The 23,673-nt window shown below is 36.4% G+C and overlaps 1 protein-coding gene across 4 annotated transcripts in view; it reads right to left on the reverse strand.

Annotated features, from left to right (window-relative positions):
• LOC150099730 (alpha- and gamma-adaptin-binding protein p34) overlaps positions 1-22,645 on the reverse strand; it is a 203,010-nt gene extending 180,365 nt beyond the window's left edge. For all 4 annotated transcript variants that reach the window (XR_016549330.1, XM_090403400.1, XM_090403399.1 and 1 more), the window contains exons 1-2: positions 22,360-22,645; positions 4,839-5,029 (exon numbers count right to left, since the gene is read on the reverse strand). Coding sequence is in view for 3 of the 4 variants with exons in the window: in XM_090403400.1 (XP_090259526.1) it covers positions 4,839-5,029; positions 22,360-22,438 (270 nt within the window). In the remaining variant the exon portion in view is untranslated. The remainder of the gene's footprint in view (positions 1-4,838; positions 5,030-22,359) is intronic.
• Positions 22,646-23,673: the final 1,028 nt, after the last annotated feature.

Consider the following 23,673-nt stretch of genomic DNA (forward strand, 5'->3'; position numbering starts at 1 on the left):
AAAAAAGAGCTATTATAACTGTGTAGGAATTGATCTTAGGATATCAGTCTCCCAAATTTATCACTAACATACTCTTGATTTAATAAAATCTAACTTCCCCCTGATATCTTTGAATTATTCAAATTTACTATATGCAGGTTACTTTACTTGCCAAGGAAAAATTTACAAACAGATTAATAGTACTGCAATGGGTTCCTCCCCCACCTCTACCCTCTTTTGGCTAACTTACATGGAACACATTGAGAACAAAATATTGCCACAGCTACATACAAATTCTTAGTGTGGTTACGCTTTCTTGATGATGTGTTTATCATTTGGCACCATGGGCAAGACACTTTGCATTTTTCTAACTTACCTAAACAGTCAACACCCTAAAATTCACTTCAAAGAAGAAAAAGAATCTGATAACTTTGCATTTTCTTGACACATTAGTTACTTGCCTTTCAGATGATTCACTGTCTTTTCCATTTATAGAAAACACAAGAAAGATACCTACATAAACAATCACATCATCCAGTCCAACAGTATAGTATTCTAAAAACACATACACACAGAATTAAAACTATTTGTTCTAATGATGCAGCTCTCAACCACGGAACTTAACTATCTTTGCCATACTTTCCAAGTGATGCCTAGAGTCTCCCACTCCCTCTTTTTTTTTTTTTTTTATAATGTGATTCTCCCACCCAAGAAAGGCTTATTTGTGAACTTATAGTACATTCATATACTGTGGGTGAGATAAGGATTTTTTATATGTATTTTTGTATTATTTTATTTTATTTTTTTTTACCAAGTCTGAAAACTCTGCTCTAGAGACCCAACATGGAACTTTTTCAAGCAACTTCAGATTACTAATAAGTAGGGCCTCCTAAAAAATAGGTAAAATACTACAGGGCTCTCCTCAAATATACAAGGGCAAAACACCACTATTCCTATTCCTCTATATCCAAGGTACATCTGAAAAGATAGCTAAAGTACTAATAAAATATAACCTTCGCACCACATGTCAAATTAGCAACTCTAATCCACTCTCCTAAGGCTCAACTCCACCCTCCATCATATCTTGGGGAGTGTGTGACATTTCATGTGACTGTGATTTGGCCTACTATGAACCTACAGGAAGATCTATTAACATCTGCCTTGGAGAACATAAGAAATATGTTTGCTACCATTATTATGGCAAATCTGAACTGGCAGACCATGCTTTGGACACTCCTTCACACAGGGTTAGATGGAAGAAAACCAATGTGCTATATAGAAGTTGTTACAGATCAGAAAGATTATTTTTATAATCAGCAATGACTATCAAGCACTCACCTAATCTTAACAAGTATGATTGCATTAATTTGCAAAAACATTTGGTAGACTGTTATCCTAAGATCACTTCCTACACAACTGTAATACTTCTTCTGTAATACAACACATTAGAGGGCACCAAATTAGGACTTTAGATCTTTTGTATAACCTACATAAACAATCACATCATCATCCAGTCCAACAGTACAGCATTTTAAAAACACTTACACGCAGAGCCAGAGCCATTTGTTCTAACGATACAGCTCTGACCACAGAACTCCAATATTTGCACTATACATTCTTAGCCAACAGCTACAATCCCTACAAAATAGATAAAATACTACATGGGCCCATTACTCTGCCCTCCCCTAATACACAATAATACAACATGACCATTTCTATTCCCTATATCAGAGGTACATCGGAAAAGATAGCCAAAGTTTTGTTGAAACATGGCCTACGCACCACTTTCAAACCTCATGTCAAGCTGGCAACTCTGATCCACTTGCCTAAAGATAAACTTCACCCTTTAGCACACACCAAGGAGTATATGAAGTGCCTTGTGACTATTATGGGCAAACAGAAAGATCAGTGAACATCTGCCTGGAAGAACATGAAAGATACATTCGCTACTATTACTATGGCAAGTCGGGACTGGCAGACCACGCTTTGGACACTCCTTCACACAGGATTAGATGGAGGAAAAGGAATGTGCTACTTAGAATTCATTATAGATCTGAAAGGTTATTTTTTGAGTCAGCAATGGCTTTGAAGAATTCTCTCAACCTTAACAAATATGGTTGCATTAATTCGCCAAAAATTTGGGAGACGGTTATCCTAAGAAAAACTCCTGCATAGCTGTTTTTTTTTTTTGTTTTTTTCATTAGTGGGTGCCAAAAATAGGACTTTAGATCTTTTGCAAATATATTGTTTCACTCACTCACTATCGTGCGTACAAATGTGTTGTGCTCTGATGATACTGAGTTGAAAATCAGCAAAATATAAGCGTTAATAAAACATCTTTGTAAAAAAAAAAAGTGTGTTGTGTTGTTAATACCGTGAAAAATAAGTCATGAATAACCATCAACACCTAAGTTGATCTGTTAGATTGTACAATGGTGGTATGAAAACTGATGTGTTCTAACTACTAACCTATCAGTATCTCTGGAGTGGTGGTAAAGATAGTGGAGAAGTTGGCAAGAACTTGCATACAGAAATGGGCTGCCAGACAAACTATATTTTGGAAGGAACAGAATAGATTTACTATAGGGAGTTTATGTTTTAGCAATTTGCTCATATTTCATAATAATGTTACAACTGAGTTGGATAAAGGGAATGTATACACTCTGATACTGTTGGACTTTGCTAAGGCATTTGATAAAATACTACAAGAAAGGCTGTTGCATGAATTGGAGAATATGAGATTGGAATATAAACTCTTAACTTGGATAAGTGGACAACTGAATGGACAGGCATCAGAAAGTTGCATACAGTGGATGTGAATCTTCCAGATTTAAAGAGACCAGTGGTGTACTCTACAGATAAGTCCTTGCGCCAGTGTTGTTCAATCTATACATTAATGATATTGTGAAGGATCTGAAAACAGATGTACATTTGTTTCGTGATGTAAAGATAGGCATGGTAATCAGAGATGCTAATAATATCCAGCACTTACAGAATGGTATGAATAAGTTGCAACAGTGCACAATTAATGATAAAGGCTGTCTATTCAGTATGGGTAGAGTTATGCACTTTTGTGTGATAAGATTTAAAAAGGCATGTTATACTGGTGGGATGAGGCTAAGGATCTTGGAGTTTTCGTGGATAGGAAATTGAAGTTCACAGGTCAGGCAGAAGCTGCAAATACAACTTGAAGAATAATTGTGATGCTGAAACAAATACTGACATGCAAGGATAAGGGAGTCAATCTTCTTCTTTATAAAGAAAGTATTAAGTGCATTTTGAAATAAGTGAACTGAAAATGCAAATTTTATTTCATTCCCTCTCTCTACATATGTCTCATAGGTACAGGGAATGGAACTAATTTGGATTAAACAGCATACATACATATAACATACACACATATGCTGCTTGGAAAGAAGTCAACAGATATCATAGTGTGAAAAACAAACAGCCATGGCACCCACCTTAATAAGATGTGGGACTCCTTTTGCTGCAATGATGTCACTAATCCTATGAAGCATACTTACCATAAGCATACAAGTAATCAATGGGAATTTTATATCATTCTTCCTATAGGCATGTAATGAAGTCTTGGACTATTGTGGGGCAGACGTTCATTGACCTCACCTGAAGTGCCAGTTCATCCCACAGATGATCAGGGCTCTGTGGAGGCCAGTAAAGTGTGGTGATGTTCATGTCCATAAACCATACAGTTACAGAAGAAGACTTATGACATGGTACATTGTCTTGCTGAAAGAAACAATGGTTGGTTTTGTAGAAACGCCACAACGTAAGAAGCATTGCATTGTCCAGAATGTTCAAGATACCTCCTGGAGTTCAATGTTCACACCACAAACAGAAGTCCAAGGCCAAACCAGGAAAAACAGGACCATACCATCACACTGCCATCTCCGAATTTCATAGGTGAAGTTACACCTATGAAATTCGGGCATCTACCACACCCATACATCCATCTGCTCAGTAGAAAGTGTAGCGTGATTTGTCGCTCCATAACACAGCTTTCCAAGCTTCCATGTCCCATTGAATGTGCTCTTTGCACTACTGAAGACGACGTTGCATGTTGGTTTGGGTAATGCAGAGCCTGCATATTGTGGTCCTCCCATGGAAGCCTCTGTTGTGAGCCTTGGTTCTAAATGTTTTTTGTGCAGATTCATGTTCCAGTAGATGTCAGGAACTCTGCATTCAATGTGTTAGTTGATGAATGATGGCTTTTACATATTATTTTTTTTGTAGCAGCCAAAGGTCACAACATTTGGTGACTGTGGTGGGTCATCCACTGTGGGCAGCACTTGCAGTTGACTCCCTGAGCTCCCTTCTCAGTATGGTATCACTGATTGTTGACCTAGGATGGCCAAATTTGTCAACAATTTGCCGAACAGATAAGCCTGCAGGGCATCCTATCACAACACATCTGTAAAACTCTGTCAGCTCCCTTCCTGCAGCCATTTCACCCAGACACAGCTGTACTGACTTGAGAGCATCATATTCCTCCAATTTATACCAGCTACAAACACGTGACTCGTGTTTGCCCATGGGGTATCCATTGACTATACATATTACTATAAAATTAAGATAAGAGTAGACTGATTCAGGTGATGAAAAGAAAATACCCCGCTTTGACAAATCCAATAAATTCAAGGTATCTGTAAGCAACATGGAAAAAAACAAAGAATAATGATGCACCTCATGTAATATTTCTCAAAAGTCACAAAATTAATCCTGCTGATACCACAAGTAGGAAAAAAAAATATTCAACTGTATACTTCAAAGGAACTATTTGTGTTATCATTAATAGTTGGATTTCTGCTAATTAAATCCATAAAGAGTACTTACTATACCTGTTTACTGTCAAAGTGAATAACAACAGCTTGTATGCTTTCAGCAAAGTCTTCACTTATGAGATCCTTTTTATCTGTTGTGATCAAATACACATCTGCTGTATAATATTTTGTTTCAATGTGCCAAGGATAGCCAATCACATTTTCAGTCAGTATTTCTGGATTTGGAAGTGATGATGTACCTAAAATATCTGCAAATTATTTCAAAAATTATTATTACTATTATTAAAGCAATACAATGAATAATTCATACATAGAGAAAAGGTTATATTAATACCCAAACTGGCCATGACATCTATAGACGTCCAGCAAAATCTGGATACGATTCAGTAAAACCTATTGAATAACATGGATAAGAAGTGCAATTTAGTTTTACTATTTCATCCACCATGGCCGGTAGAGAGGCTAAACATGTATAACTAAATTATGCTATTTATTACATTATTATATGTCACTGTAATAACAAATTGCTGGCCGATTCATCATGCTAAGGACAATGAAGAGAATTCAAGAATGAACTCAGAAAGACTACCGAACATATTATTAAATGGTAGAATTGAAGGACAGCCCAGCAGAGGAAGAAATAGATTGACAACATTAAAGAAAGCACCCACTTAAAATCCATAACAGAATTACATAAAAAAACAGCAGAGAGAAAGAAATGCAAAAATTCATCTTTGAGGAACTCAACCCACCATGAGCAGAAGAGAAGAAGAAGAATAACTAATTGAACTACAAGTGTGGTAGACTTGAACTGTAGTGTAAAGCGCTTTGTGTTTGGAGCAGTGGTTCAATCTTTTCCATATCAATGGTGTACTTGAGAGATTCATGTTTTCTTAGCAGTATATCTAATGAACTGTTAAATATCTATATTATAACATGGAGGACAGAGAGAAGAAGCTGAAAAAACATCATTATTTTATTATATGCCAATCTCCATGGAACCCAAAGCATTGCAGGAGGCCAACACTAACCATTATGCACACAATGCCTATCATATATCTTCTTGAACTCACTCATTGCTCTCTCCAAGAAAAAAAATCTAGTCCTCACAACCTTGCTAACCAAGAAAATATTCTTGTTTAATCCTTTAACCAAGTGTAAACAAAGTTCTTCCTCCTGGATCTGGTTTCCACTGATGAGACCTCAATAAAGGTCCTGGTAGTGACCCTTCCTTAATACACAGCATCATGCACATCTAGAAGGATGTGTATTTTACATGATGGGGTACTAAAGGATGCAACGTGAAGTAATCAGCTTCAATAACACAGGTAGTCTAGACGTGAAGTTAATTCATGGGCAAACTTTGTTTGCTTACGAAAGCTTGAATAAAGGATTAAACAATATAGTTTTTGGCAGTATAATTTACTTTCTAACCAAGTGAAAATAACTTTCTACAAACTTGCTAAACTGCATTCCTACACAAGGATTAATCCTTGTTCTCTCCCTTCATGTTGTGCCTTGAAATATTTCTTCTACTTCAATCCTATAAAACTCCTTTAATAACTTACTTATTCTTATCATATACCCTCTTTTCAAGCTGTTGTACAAGTTTTGTAACTCAAACATTTGTACTCAATATTCTCACAGGGGGATAAAATCCAAGCCGCACCTCCTCGTAGTGACTGTCAGGAAACACTGAGTAAATTCCCAGCAGGCTAACGACTAGTAAAACATATTAGGGCCAATCACCTAATATGTAGATATTAAATCACGAAAGGAAACGAGACAATATCAATTACTTCCACACAGACCTGTGCTTCAACTGCTGATACAGTTAGTATGGAGACCAAGGATCAAAGCCCTCCAAGGAAGTTCATGGTTGAATAAATGTACAAGAAAGTGTGATCAAATTAAATTATGGAAATCTAACCTCATCTTCTCAACATATAATGTATGAACACTCAATAAAGCGGGAAATTTTTTTTTAGCTGCTGCAGCAGAAAAAGTCAACATAGACATTATATGTATACAAGAACACAGATGGAGAAATGACAATCACAAAGTGAATGAAACTTCATCAGCTGACAAAAACTGGAGATTTATTTATAACTCAGCAAACAATAATGTAAATGGAGGGAGTGGAATAATGCTCAAGAAGGAACTAGCAGAAAAAGTGTCTGAAAGAATTCTTCTGGTAACCACAAATACCAACCCACAACTGATAATAATAATATCCACATATGCTCCTACAGAATGTGCTTCACTAGAAGACAAAGACACCTATTATAAAGACCTTTCAAGCTGTCCTGAACATTCCAGTCCACATCACACTCATTGGTGGTAGTTTCAATACCAGTAAAAATGTAGGTAAATATACTTATCATGAAACCACAAATGACACATTCTCTTATGAACTTTTGCAATAGCCATAATATGGTAATCGCCCAAACCAAATTCCCCATCCAAAAGGAAGACTGTGGACCGGAAAACATCCAAATGGATCTCATTCCCAAGACCACATCCTAATCAATGGCAAGTGGATCAGATCAATCAAGAACTGCCAAGCATATAATGCTGTTGAACTAAACTCTGACCACAGAATAATCAGTGCCCACATTAAACTTTCACTAAAAGCTTCTAAAAATAACAGGCCTACAAGGAAACAATACAATTGGGACAAACTAAATAACCAAGAAATTGCAGCATCTTTCTGCAGCACGTTAGAAGAAAATATGGGAAAAATTCTTAAAGATCCAGTTAATGAAAAGTACAAGGATATCAATGAAGCAATAAATATAGCATCCAACAAAATTCTTGGAAACAGCAACAAAATAGACTCAGAAAAATGGATTACTCCTGAAACTGAAAAATATTATTAGGTTGGCAAATAAGTTCGTTCGGTTTTTCAGAGTGGAATGAAACACATTTTATTTAATATATATAATACATACTAGTCAGTTATATATTGACCCTCTTTAACAATGACCTCTTGCCATCTGTCCACCAACTTCATTATGCCGCATTCATAAAACTCCTGAGGTTTACTGGCGAAAACTGATTCAGGTGTCTTTTGACAGCCTCCTCATTAGCGAAGGTTTTCTCATTCAGAGAATTCTGCAATGATTGGAATAAGTGGTAATCAGAAGATGTCAGATCCGGTGAATATGGAGGATGTGGGAAAACATTCCAGCCAAGACGTAACAATTTACTCAGGGTTGTTAAGGATGTGTGGGGTCTGGCGTTGTCGTGATGAAAGACAACTCCTTTCCGATTTGCCAATTCAGGACGCTCTGTGCTAATTGCATGGGCCAGTCATGTTAACTGTGAGTAATAGACAGTTGAATCAATTGTTCTGCCTGATGGAAACACCTCGTAGTGGACAACACCTTTTTAATCCCACCACACACAGAGAGAGCATGATCTTCTTTGGGTGCAATCCCGCTTTCGAGGTTGTTTGCGGCGGTTCGCTCTTGTGACCCCATGATCTTTTATGTACCACATTATGGTACATGACCCATTTTTCATCTCCCGTAATCATCTGCTTCAAAAATGAGTTGTTTTCTTGGCGACGTCACAGCCAATCACAGATGGGTATGCAAGCAGTCATATTGGCCTCAGTCAATTCTTGCGAAACCCAAACACTGAGTTTTGAAACATATCCCAGCTTGTGAAAATGTTTTCAACACTTGTATGGGATATGTTCAGTACTGCAGCAATCTCCCGCACTGTTTGTGACAGATTTTTGTCGACGATATCCTTCAACACTCGAATCAACCTCGGTCGGGCGACCAGCACAAGGTGCATCACTGACGTCGAAATTTCCAGAATGGAATTTGGCAAACCACTTTTGGCATACTTGTTCTGTTAAGGCACCATCCCCATATATGCTGCATATTTTTTTTATGGGCCTCCGCAGCTCGTTTGCCTTTTTTGAAATAAAAAAAGCAAAATATGCTGGTAATGTACATTATTTCCTTCCATTTCTAAAAATGTTACACACACACACGCAACTGAAGTAGGCCGAACGAAAATTCACTGAAAGATTATGTGAAATGTCGCCTTTCAACTGCGCAATAGCATTGCATGGTAGCGCAACAATAGCGACAGGCGAAGTGGCGTAAACTTGTACTAATGCACAAACTGAACGAACTTATTTGCCAACCCAATATTATTATTATTCAGGCCTCCATGGAGTCAAGAGACTCATTGCGGAAGGTCCTTAATAGGAAACAAAGTCTATCATACACTCTTTGAACTCACTGACCATTCTTGTTCTCACCACTCTATCAGGCAATGCATTCCATGGTTCCACCATCCTCCATGCAAAGAAATCACTCCTCATCCTCTTGCTCACAGCTTCCTTTTGTACTTTCCAGGGATGGCCCCTTGTCATCGCTCCTTCCCACTGCTCCCCAGTGTCCACCCTGTAACTTCCTCTCAACAGTTTAAAAGTCTTGATCATATCACCTCTCCTTCTTCTATCCACCAAGCTCTGCAGTTCACATTCCCTCAGCTGATCCTCATAATTAACATTGTACAGTCCTGAAACCATCTTTGTTATCTGCCTCTGCACCCTCTCCACAGTAAATTTATCCCCTTGAAATCCTGGGGAACCAAATTCGAGAACAATAGTCTAAGTGTGGTCTGATCAGGGTCTTATACAATGGAATGATAACTCTTCTATCCCTGCAGATCAGTGTCCTTTTCAGTATTGCAGCAATCCTCTGGGTTACTTTCACCACCTTTACAATATGCCCCCTAAATTTCAGTTTTCTAACAATCATCACCCCACATCTCGTCTCCCCTACTTCCTCTAGTACAGCTCCTCCAATCGAGTATGTAGCCTCCCATTGATGTATCCCAAACTTCAAGACTACATTTTGCTGCATTAAAACTGACACCCCTTTCATTTGCCCATCTGTCTAGTTTATTCAAATCCTCCAGGGCCACCATACTTGTGCTATTACTAATAACCCTTCACATTATCTGCAAACAACTGAATATCCCTTTGCAATCCATTGACAATGTCACTGATATAAAGGTTAAACAATACAGGTCCCAGTATACTGAGTCCTGTGGAACCCCACGTGTAGCCTTCTGCTTCCTTGATATTGCCCCCCCCCACCATACACAACTCTCTGATACCTATCAGACAGCCAATCCTGAATCCAGTTGACTAACCCGACATCTAAACCCATGTGCTGTAACTTAAATATCAGCTTATCATGTGGCATACTGTCAAATGCCTTTGCAAAATTGAAAAAAATGGCAGTGTATTCCTTTCCCTCATCAACTGCACTTGTCACGTTATTATAAAAGGCAGTCATATTACTTAAGCGAGAGCACCCCTTAACAGTATTTGGAACACACACTCTCCTCTTGCGTCTCTAAAGATCGAACCTGCCCTAAGCCTCTGGTATTAAAACCTTCTCCAGGATGAAATACTGCAATAAAGTGCTCATTGAAAAATCCACTATGTCCTCTGCATCAGTCACTCTATTCCCATTTTTATCCTACAATGTCATTCTTCCACAATCATTTCTCCTCCTACTGGCTACATAGCTAAAAAATTCCCTAGGATTTTCTTTGGATCTTAGTGCCAATCTCTTCTCATATTACAGTTTTGCCTTCCTCACCATACTAGTCACTCTCCTGGCCTGCGTCTTATATTCTTCATGCATCTGCCCTCCACCCGTCTCCTTATATCTCTTCAACAATCTCCTTTTCACCTGAAGTTCCTGTTTGATATTATTTGTCATCCACTTTACACCAAATTGTGTCTGCTTCTTCACTCGTGGAATACTGCTGACTATTGCTGCTAGCAAATATTCCTTCACCACCATTTCCCAAGCAACAAGCCTTCCAATTCCATCCTCCATGGAAATGCACCAAGTTGATATATCTAAGACTTATAATCACCTGCCTTAATTCCACATATGTTCCCTTTTCTTCGATATTCCTGCATGTCTATTCATCTTCCATGTCAAAACCATATGGTCACTCTCTCCAACTGGGGGGGGGGGGGGGAGATGTCATGCCAGTTATTATCAGCTCTTCTGATGCTATGACCAAATCCAAAACTCTTGAACCTCTTGTTCCCTCTATTACATGCTGCCTAAGACATTTGTCCCTCAAGAATTCTAGAAATTCCACTCCCTTATTACTACATGCATTTTCCTATTCCCAGCTTATTGTGCTGTAGTTAAAATCTCCCATGAAAGAAATAAGAGAGGAAACTCTACCGATTAAACAGTAATAAAATAAATAAAGATAAACTAGACATTTTAAATAACAAGGTCAATAAACTAATGAATCAGAGACAAAGAAAATCAAATAAATAAATAAATACTGCACAGAACTTGAAAATTATAATAAAACTGGAGATACTAGAAACATTTTTCAAATGATAAACTATATTTGTCATCACAAAATAAAAAGAAGTGGAAATATTGTCACACATGACAAAAACAGTAGACAGCTATCAGTAAATTTGAACTTGATGAAAGAATGGAGAAACTATTTGAAAAATTACTGAATGTTGATAATCTCCAACAGTCAAGCCAGTTTGTGGACCTGCATATAACCACCACTCTACCAATAAATTGTAAATCACTGAAAAGGAACTAAAAATAACAATAGTTCAAACAAAAGCAGGAAAATCCCCAGGGATTGATGGAATCAGAACAGAGACCTTTAAAATTGCTGGATTATAATACATATTCCAATCCTCTTACCATAACGAATCAAGCATTAAACACTGGAATAATATGTCAACAATGGAAACAAGGCCTTATTGTCCCTATACCCAAAAAGGGCAATCTTAATAGAATGGATAACCATAGGGGTATTACTTTGCTATCAACCACAGTTAAAATCTACACTAGGATGATACTCAATAGAACAGAACCTCACTTTACACCACAAGAAGATAGATCTGCTAGTTGCATGATATAGTCTTAATTTTGTTTTTAATGATGTTTTCCAGATGGGGTGGAGTTTGTTATGGAAGACTAGAGCCAGCTGTTTACGTTTTCTAATATGTATTGCTGATGTACAGTCCAATATATTGAAAGTCCTTTATTCTTTCTAAGGGTCTATTAAAAATAAAAATAAAAAAAATTAAAAAAATGCATCAGAAGAATCATAGAAGGTTCATGCGATAAAAACCTACCACTCATTTTAACCTTTGCCGACTTCAAAAAAGCCTTCGACTCCATTAAGAGAGAGGCAATGTTTAAAATCCTCATTGTCTATGGCCTGCCCTCAAAAACCATACAAGTGTCGTGACGTTCTATTTTCATGTTATGTTCTAAATCCGCCATCTTGGTTCAAGTCACTCTTATCAATAAAACAACTAATTGCAAATTGATCACCGATCCAAAAGTAGAGAAATTTATAATTATACTGCGCCACTCTATTTTTAGATTAGTCTATATAAAATAGTAGGATCAATTCTTAATTAAGTTAGCAGTTTCCTCATTTATTTAGGCCGAATTATTTACTATTCCACTTGGGATTCCTGCAAGATTCGAATATTTATGAACGGTGCAATAAAAGGGAATTCAGGCAAACACAATATTTAGATTAACAAAATAAAACATTTAATATATGATATATATAACAAATACAAGAATTCTGCTTTAAAATGAAACAATACAAATAACTTAATACATCTTGCTAAGTCACTCATTCCAATTCAATGTTTTAAACTTTCACATATAATTCACAGCTTCAAAATCACAAGCTTTCTTAACTCAAGTTAATAAAACGAAACTTCTTATTTAATCAGTCTTCACATATCTATCAGTTGTACTTAATGTTTAAATTCACAGCAGGCACTAATCAAGGTAGACATTATTCCAAGAAATTTTATTTCGGACTTTGAACTTCGAAGATATGTTAATGTTAGAATAAACAAACAAGTATGACTACTCTTACCAGATACAATCTTCAATACATCAATTAATTGTGAGCACACTTATGAATTAACTTATTCACGTTAGCGGAACACATTAATAAAAATTCTCCAACGATTTAACTGAACTACTGTTAGTTGCGCTTCACTAAAAAAAAACACATCAATAAGGCACTGATATCTTTCCTTGTTTACTTTTCTCAAACTAGTTAATTTCAATATAATTCTTCTCAGGGCAACATAGAATTAAGACGTAATCCTAGACTAACTGGAACTAATCAGAATTTTCCATTGAATGTCCAGTTCTTTATTTATCCGGATACGGCATTAATTTTCTTTTACAACACAGCTGACTTAACTTGCAGCTAAGTATATGATCCACTATGTTTTGGCTCACTTCTAAACATTATTCTCATGAATTTCTGCCCTAGAGAACTTATAATTTTCTTCCACTTCCTTTGCTTGTATCCTACCTTCCTTCCCGCTCTGCAAAAACTTCCTCTCTCCTCTAATTAAAAATCTTATCTCTCTATATAATATCTTTCCTCTCCTTTTTGGTTCCAAGGTCACGCACTCTTGTGCTTGTTTATTTCATGCGTCTCCATGACAACGCATGAACATAAATATTTCGCTAATGTAATACAACGCTCTACTCTTACATAAGTGATTACATAACATTAAATTTTCACAAATAAGAATAAACAGAATATTTGAGCTAATTCAGCTTTTTCATTACATATAGAATTAATTATAATAATACTTTTCGTTACATCATATATATATTTAAGTTATTATAAATTCTGCACATATTATTGCTTAACAAATTAATAGTAGGTTAAGTTTAGAATAAATATTTAAATAGTAATCCTTAATTAAGGAACAATAAATAATCTTTATACAAATTATGATTAATACATAATAAGCAATGTTAAATGTGAATGAAAAATAAATAAATTACACAACATAGTTTCATTCACAATTTAACACAAGCAATCTCAGCACCTCATAAAGATTACAATGCTACAGTTATCTTTAAAACAGAAACATCTGAATCCTTTCAGGTGACAACAGGAGTCTTGAAAGGTTATGTACTAGCACCTTATTTGTTCTTGGTATGCTTAGACTACAACTTTCAGACCACCAACACAGAATATCTTGGTTTTACCAGTAGAACATCCACCCACAACATGCAAATAACTGATCTTAGCTTTGCTGACAACGTTGGTACTTATTGATACAGATCTGCAGGCTAAACTTATTTGTCTGCAGATCAACATCCAAAAGTCCTCAGTATTCTCAATAGGTTATGAAAATCTTATACTTCATATCAACAATAGACCCTCAGAAAGAATAAAGGACTTTCAATATATTGGACTGTACATCAGCAATACATATTAGAAAACGTAAACAGCTGGCTCTAGTCTTCCATAACAAACTCCACCCCATCTGGAAAACATCATTAAAAACAAAATTAAGACTATATCATGCAACTAGCAGATCTATCTTCCTGTATGGTCCTCAAACCACAATAAGCACCAAAAAAACTACAGGTCTAATTAACTCCTTTGGAACTACATGTCTCAGACTGATCTTTGGATACACTTGGATGAACCATGTCACTAACTCTACTTGCTAAATCTGGCTAAGGAAGAACCAGTTATCAATACAGCAAAAAAAATTACAACTCAGATGGCTTGGACATCAACTCAGATGTCCTGAAGTCTCATCCTTTTTGGAATCTCTCATTCTGTACAAACCAGAAAATGGCAATCACTGTAGAGGAATCCTTTATGAATTTTGATTGGGCATGATAGGAAACCCATTAACTAGGATGTGGGTAGTTGTATTGGCATAGCTCCTTTAATAACAGCAGTCTTTTGCCTATACCAATTTGGTGCGGGATGTGGCACAGAAAGAGATGTCAGCATTATCAAATGCTTGAGTAAATTCTAAGTGAGTGCAGCCATTGGCTGCTTTTTCACATTAACAAGGCAAAGTAGATTGCATAGCAGAAACAGATTAAATTCTACTGCTTAGCCTGGAACTCCATACACCAATGTGTTGTTAATTATGTATCTCACTTCTACTTTGAGACTATTATTGATAATGCAGAAAAATACTATATCTCTATCTGTAGTCAATCAGATAGAGAAATAGACCTCCAAATGTTAAGGTATGATTTCTATTAGCTATTGGAATGAGGATGATATGGCCTGTTACAAATTCACTTGGTATGTGACCTGTAGAGAAAAAAGAAATGGCATAACTAGAATGAGAAGAATAAAATCCCAGGCTTTGTGGTAAAGTTCTATTCCTAGACCATCAAGTCCCAAGGATTTTCTTTATGGGATGTGGTGACTTCAGCTGTTGTAATGGGTCTTTCGAGCCCATCTTGGATGTGAACAGGAAAGGCATTAATGCTCCAAGAGTTACTTGGAACCGTGGTATACAGTTTCTCGTGGTACTATCGACTTCGAACAGATTTTTATAGTGTTTTAGAAAGGATTCAAGGATGTCTTGTGTAGTGGACATGCCTTTGCCAGCCATGAAGAGTTGAGTGATATTCCTTTCTTCACAGATTTTGGTGCTGTCGATTGAAACTGCCATCAAAGGGCTATCTGCTGCTCTATTCTAATTTTAAAATTTCTTCCATATGTCTGCTAGTTGAATATTATCAAGACATTTTAATTGTGCATAATCCTACTTTACAACGTCCTTCAATTGTGTCTAATGTGGAGCTTTCAATACAATTCCAATCACCAGCTGCTATGATGTAGTGGACACCACATAAATATGGCTGCAATTCCTGGAAGAAACTTTATCTAACTGTTCCATTGGATGGAGTATAAACATTTATAAACATTATTACATATACACAGTATTTCCAGTCTACTATCAAGATTCACCCTTCTGCATCTCTTTGTGGAAGGGGGGGGGGGGCAGAATAAGAACCCTTACTCCATCCCTGTTAAACCTTCCAAAGTTCCAATACGAAAGAATTGGGTATCTATCCGTTAAAGTTTTTATATATTTATATCTGCAGAAGTATGTTTCTCAGAGAAACAAAAATCTGAGGGATAGCATAAATTTCCATAGAGCTTCTTGTTTAACTGGCCTGCAGAATCCTATATATGTAATGAGGCAACGCAAAAGGGAGATGATATGATTATTGAAGTAAAACTGGTAAGTCTAACTTGCAGATTTTGAATGAACTCGATAGGGTCTTCAATCTGTGAAAGAGCAGCTGTATAGCCTTGCTTCTTGTAAATTCTTTTCCAATTTATTATTTTTTGTTTAATTGTATCCCACTCTCTCCCTTTATCAGCATGATATTGTTCCTCAGTCCATAAACTCTTCTGAGCCTGAGGAATCTTCATCTGATGATCCAAAATCTTCATCTTGACTTTTTTTTATCATTTCTTCACTTTTTAGATTTTGTTCCTTTTTTTTTTAGTTTGTCTTTTAATTTTTTTTTTTTTGTTTATCCTTAATTTTTTTTATGATCTTGTCTGTATATTAAGTTCTTTTGGATCAGTTTACTTGATTTTCTGTTTCCACTTCTGATTTCTCCTTGTATAACCATTTTATTTGTTTGCATTTGGTCTTGTATGTGTTCAATTGCTATACCACATTGATTACCATTAATTTAATGTTGTTTCATCTGTATTTGACAAAAAGTGACACCTGCTGTTCTGGAGTTCTTGGGCTAATTTCTGGCTGATACTGTCTAGCCTCAAAATTCCATGTTTCATTTGAATAAATTAGAGTAATACAGTAAACATATAATTTACAAATCTTTATTGTAGTTCAAAGTTTATAATGGAAGAGAATAAATATCTTATCTGCATTACAGCTTCCTTTGCATTGCAATTCTACATCTTATGTCTCCACTTCCACTATCATCTGTTAACAAAGATTTAAAGATTTGAAAACTTGAAGTGCTGTTTCAGCAAGATTTTATAAATGACTGTTACAAGTAGAAACACCAGGACTTGTTTTAGTGGTATTTATAAAGTCAAAAGTCAAATTTATAAAGTATTTATAAAGTATATTATATTTTTGAAAAGCTCTCCATAAGTGCCAAAACATTTTGCAATTATTTTTCTAATCCAGGGTACTCTTATGGCCATTTATTACTATAGTAGATACTATTTCCTCTCTTATTTAATTTAAAGCTTCTTCAATGTATAAGTAAAAAGCAATTGGGACAGAGAACATCTCCCTGCCTTATTCCACTCTATATTTTTGCAGCATCATAACAAATGTACTGGTTGTTCTGAGTACAAGTCATATATAACCTTCATATTTCTCCAGTTCACAAGTGCTCTTTCAATACTTATAAACAGTTTTCCCATTCTATTCAATCAAATGCCTTATCCAAATCCAGTAGTCTTCACTTAGGTTCCCCTCCATGTTATCTCTCATTCTGTTTGTATTATTCTGAGAATTTTTAAAAGGTGATAAGAGATTCATTGTGATAATGCTTGCAATTTGTATCATTAGCTTTCTTTTGTATTATAATTATTACCCTTTGAAGTCTCTCATTGTTTTCCCCTTTTCTGTAACTTTCTTCCAATTCTTCTCACATCACCATTGTTTCCTTTATCAGTGCTGCCTCTTTTATACCATCTCTTATTCTTTATTAGTGCTGCCTCTTATACATACTTGACCTGATACTTTTCCCTTTCAGCTGGAAAAGTGAACCATCAAACTCACCACATACAAACTATGTCCATTATATTGTTCCTCTTAATACTGTCTCCATCTCTTTTCTATATCTTCTGGATCTGTAAAGATCTTATCACTTCGATCTTTTATCACAGAACTTCTGATTTGCTCACAATATTGAATTTCCTATATTAATCTATATGCAATGTCTGTTTTTCTCTTTCATCACATATTCCATTTGTAGCATATTTCATGCATTCTTCAGTCTTCTGGTGATTTTTTGTTCTTTAATCTCGCGCATCCCTCTTTACTCTTACTATTCTGCTCATCTATCAATGATATAACTTCGTTCATCACACAAGGTTTTCTAGGTTCTCTTCTCAGACATTTCTCTACTGTTTAGTATACTGCTTCCTTAATACCTGACCATATTTTTTTTCCAGATTTTTTTTTCTTTTTTGGCTATTTATTCTGTTTCATTTGTTCACCTCCAAGATTTTTTAACTCATTCCTTATAATTTTTAGTTCAATTATAAACTTTCTTTTTTTTTTTTTTTGAGATTTTAGTTTGTTGCTTGAACCTGAGATTACACTTAACTATGACCACTGTTAGCATTCACTCCTGAATAAACTTTAAAGGTTTAACTTATTTTCAGAATCTTTACTTTTACTATAGTCAGCTTGGTATCTTTTTAAATATTTAGGAATTTTCACATTCTTCTATTGTAAGCTTGAGTGAGGGTACTCTATCATTGACCATGGTGAAAAAGCAAATTGCCATTCAGATAACTGAAGGGTAATGGTGATGATTTATGTTATCTTTAATGTAGCAAGGACAGCAAAGGTCATACTACACCAGTGATGGCAAACCTATGGCACACGTGTCAGCACTGACACACTTGAGGGTTTCAGGTGACACACCTTGGATGTTGAAAAATATTGGTATTCTGATGAAAAAACTGCTATAAATCGTGTAAGATCGTTCTCAGTTAAGGCGAAGGTAGGTTTGTTCATTGAGAGAACTTTCTACCAGTAGTCAGCAACAGAAAAGTCATTAAATGTAATGTAAGTTTGTAATTTCAGTTTATTAAATTAATTGTATAATATGAATTCATAGATTTTATATCAATGTCCTGTTAAATAAATAGCCTAATATGATATGTATATAAGTCACCATCTATGATTATGTCGTTGTTGATGTGCCACTTGCTTACATGCATTATAAATGTAAGTATGCAAGTGGCACATCAACAATGTCAATATTTAAAAAAAAAAAAAAGTTTGACACACCTGGGTAAAAAGGTTCGTCATCACTGTACTACACCATATCAAAGGTTATAGTAGTAAACAAGACAAGACAATTACAAACATCCATGCCCTCAGTGGGATTTGAACCTGCAACCTGTTTGTCGGAGAGTGGGTATGCTAACCACTTGGCCAACCAGAAAGCAAGATTTTAAGAACGAGTCCTTCAGAATGGAAATGAGATGTGAATTGTAGAACTTGTAATAAGTCATTTCGTGGATAGAAATGAAAATGAACAGAATGAAGGAAAGTGATGAAAAATGGTATTATTATAATAAGTTACATACAAGAAGTAAACTAGCCACAGAGTAAGTAATGGTTTCTGGTAACAAATGATTTAGTTCAACAGAAGAAAAATATGCAAATGGATACAAGCAGATTATTGAGGTCACTTAAATAAAACAGCATAGTAGGAAAGGTTGTCTAAGTATGTTTCCAGGATATGACAATGATGAGTTTGGAAAACTAGAAAGAATCATGGATAGTATGTTACAGGGCTGTACAAATGGAAATAGGTATAGTCCATTAATGTGTATGATGCATTTGAAAGAAGAACAGAATTGTCCAGAAGCAATTTATTGCATTTAAATATATATATGGTATGAATCAGCTGGAGAAACTTTTGACAGAACAAAATCCCCAACAGAAGACCCCGAATGCCAAGTGAAACATTAGAACGTGATATTAATGAAGATTTTAAAGCAGTATTTGGAGAAGGAAAATGTTTCACTTGGATGTTGAATCATTAATTACATTATGTATTCTACTTCCTCCTCTTCTGTTGCAGGTGTCAGCATATAGACTTATACCTGTAGTAGAAAATTACTGAGAAAAATTTAAGATAATAATGCAGTGGGAAAGGTAGTCAGTGTTGCCCAGGTATGACAAGGATGAGTTGAAGTGGTAAGTGAAGATCATGAAAAGTATGCTGGTAGAATTATGCATCATGTGAACATATGGGATGAATCTGAGGGATGGATGGAACTATGTAGTGAAATTTCAACATGTCTCTAATCCAGAGTATTTTTAGTAATAAGGTGTGACACCTTTTGACTACCTATATATGGGAAATACATGACTTCTACATTACTTCAACCTTGGCATTTCTTCTGAATCTGGATCCCACTGATGAGACTTCAATAAAGGTCGAAACTCGTATGGGTAATGACTCGTCCCATAATGCACAGCATTATACGTTTGTAAGGATACGTCTTGCATTATGGGATACAAAGGCAACTGATGTGAAGTCATTAGCCTCTATATACAAGTAGCCCAGTTGTGAAGTTACTTCACATGCAAACTTTGTTTGCTTACCTGTTGAAAGTTTTTTCACTTGGTTATACTATAAAGTGAATGGGCAACTTGTATATGACTTCACATCACTTGCATTAGTATCCCATAATGCAAAGCACATATTCTTTCAGACGTATAATGCTATGCATTATTATTATTACCCCAAGACCTCATGGAGTCAAAGACTCATCTGGAAGGTTCACTGCAGAGACCAGTTTGAACTTCATTCTGGTCTCATTAGTGGGAGCTAGAGTATTTTAATAATAAGGTGTGGCACCTTTTGGCCATCTATTTTTGGAAATATGGCTTCTGTATTACCTCAACCTTGGTATCACTTCAGGGTCTGGCTCCCACTGATGAGACCTCAACAAAAGTTGAAACTGGTCTGGGTAGTGACCCTTATCATAATGCATAGTATTATGGTAAGGGTTTATTATGGATAGTATTATGGTAAGGGTTTATTATGGATAGCATTATGTGCTTTGCATTATGGGATACTAAGGCAAGATAGATGAGAAGTCATACACTAGTGATGTATGCAGGAAAGTGATATACTAGCCTCTATATATGAGTTGCCTGAAGATACTTCAGGCACAAACTTTGTTTGCTTACACCTGGATAAAGGATTAAACCAAGAATACAATTTCTTGGCAGCTTTAATTTATTGTTTACTTACTTGGATAAAGGATGAAACCAAGAATATAATTTCTTGGCATCTTTAGTTTATAAAAGAGAGAGATGGACTGCATTTAAATGGTTTTGGTATGAGTCAGCTAGAGAGAATCTTCCTGGAAGGGAGAGTAATGAATGAAGTGAATATGGGATCTCAGGCAGCAAGAGGTGATGTGGAAGAGTAGTTATATAAGATAGAAGAGAGATTGTGAGTGGAGAATAGTGTGATTGAAGAGAATGAAAAGGCTGAACACAAGACAAACATGGAAATGGAAGGTCAGGATAGACAGAGGATGCATCTTGAGAAGTGCACATGTTGGACTTAGAAGTGACTGTTTGAATGGACAAAAAAGGATTGAGATGGCTTAGGATATGAGAAGAGTATTTGGATCTGGACAGGGTTGTCAGATTGGTGGCGAGAGAGAGAGAGAAGAATGCCGGGGAAGGTTATGGAGGAGTCACATTTCAGAAGTGTGTCTATGTTATAAGAAATGTGTGATTATGTTTGTATATGAATATTAGAAGTATCTTAAATAAGGGGAAACAAAACTGTTGCATTGATCAAGTTAATTTCTCTCCAAAGCTGTTAGAATAAGTTACACATGTTTGAGGATAACATCCTGAAAGGAGTAGAGAGGGAGAGATGTTTTTTTGTGAACAGAGATAAGATGGAAAGGAAAGAGGAGCATTGTTGATGGTAACAGAGGAGTTATGCCCAAATAAACAAGGGGCACATAATGGCAGAAGTTTTGGGGCACTATGTTGTGAGATAGAAGCAGATAGGATAAAATATTTAGTTGGGCGTCGCTATAAACCTGATAATGTGAAAAGCAGTGAGAATGAAATGTACAGACAAATCAGCCTGACAATTGAAAAAAAGTATCCATCCATCTTCAAGACCCACCTTTCCTAATCGGGTTGTGGGGGCAGCAGCTGCAAGAGGGACTTCCAATGGTCACGATCCTCCACCACCAAGCTCAGGTGTTCTGGTAGGACTCCCAGACATGTCCACCCAAAGTTTTGGATATAGTCTATCCAGCAAATCCTTGGCCTTCCGCATGGCCTCCCACCCTCTGACTTGGCAAAGGCGGCCTGCTGGGGGAGCCTCTCTTGTGGCATTCTGACCAGATGCCCGTACCATCATAACTGTGATCTCTCAAACAAAGAGAAGCAGCAGTCGAATAATGAGGATTTCCCAAATTGCCGAGCTTCTGACCCTATCATTTTGTCAGCCCTAAAACCCCTCGAAGGAACCTCATTTCAGGCGCTTGGATTCGTGTCTGTGTTATTTCAGTCATTACCCAGCTCTCATGACCATAGGTGAGGATAAACTTTTTTTTTTTTTAAATTTCCAGGAAAATGATTTTTTTTTTTTTTTACAGTGGCAATATTAGTACATGCACCTCTTTGAACCCAGCAGGTGCACCCTAGACGATATGCGGAATGAAAAAACATGGCTACTACCTCCATAAGAGTACAGCTAAATCAAATTCAGATGAAAGTCCATATACAGTTGCCTCTCATCATGCCGGAGAATTGAACGATTGGTCACTGCGCCCTTCGACTAAAATAGTACAGTGTCCTGTCATTCATCTAACTGCGTAGAATGGTTATCTGGGATGATTCATGTAACAAGAAGCATTTTCGCAAATGCTAAAAAACTATATATATATATATATATATATATATTAGAACCTAATTAAAACACAATAAAAGGGTACACACGTTTTATTAACTCTTCTGGAACAGTTCCTGAACAACTAATAAGTAAACAACCAACCACATTCTGAAACCGTACTGCCATCTTCAAAACAAAAACAACGCCATCTTCTAATTTTTCATATATGTCAGATTACACAAGAAGCTAAATAATATATTTCAGATAACGCTAAAAGAAATAAATGAAATAATTTAGATTAAGCTAATCAACCAAAACAACAAAAAAAAGAAATGAAATAAAAAGTTTTTCAGACAAATTTTATAAATTTGCTCAGCATGACTTATAGAATTAGCCACCGTGCATAAATCATCATTGCTGGTTGCATTTTAACGACATCTAGTATTGGAAATTTCCCGATTAAATAAAAACTGAGAGAAAACAACTACACTTCTTCTGCAGCTTGTCCCACTTAAGTAGGATCGCAGATGTTGGTGAGTCTCTTCCACATTCTCCTGTCTTGTAACAAAGATGGGAAAACCCCGAATTTTTGGGGAAATTCGGGGTTTTCGTACCATAAACTCAAGCTAATCGACCGCAGAACCCTCACAATCCCAGACAATAAATATATAAAATCAGGATTAAGGACAACGAGGTGGAGGCACATAACAGCCGCCTCTCTTAACGGGATGCCGGTTATCGTTAGTGATAGTCCTAGAACAGCTATCTCTAATGATCTCTAAAGTGAAGATTGAACTATCCCCTCAGTCTCCAAACAGTTAGATAGAGCTGAAACGGCCTCGCCTACTCCACCCTTAATTTTTTCCACAATAATCTCTGGTACAGGCAAGCAGGTTTTTCCTCCCGGAAACTCGTGTTTTCATCCCGTAAACTCAAGAAAATCGACCGTAGTACCCACATTATTTCAGACAGTGACATATCTTGGTAGAGTTAGGTACCAAGAGATAGCAGCACTTGTTTGCCAGCCTCTTCATCGGTGGCTGCTATAATTAGTGATAGACATGGGCCAGCTACCTCTGATTGGCTACCGGTGGAGATTGAACTGCCCGCTCAGTCTCCAAAAATTATATAGGGTATAAAGGCCTCGCATACTCCCTATAAGGGAACATCGCATGGAAACACGCAGACATTATCCTCATTCACAAGCCGGGTAAGGCGCCACAATTCCCGCAAAACTACAGACCAATCAGCCTTTTTATCATACCTGGGAAAGATAGCAGAAAAAGTCATTCTAAACCGACTACAAGCTGAAGTGGACAAAACAACCTGATCCCAGGGGAACAATTTGGGTTCTGTGCTGGCCATAGCACTACCCAACAGGTCCACAGGTTGATAGAATTTATTACAATTGGTTTCAACTG

Source organism: Typopeltis vanoorti, chromosome 14 (assembly GCF_054136105.1).
Source record: "Typopeltis vanoorti isolate ZY-2024b chromosome 14, IOZ_Tvanoo_1.0, whole genome shotgun sequence".
Classification (NCBI taxonomy): Eukaryota; Metazoa; Arthropoda; class Arachnida; order Uropygi; family Thelyphonidae; genus Typopeltis; species Typopeltis vanoorti.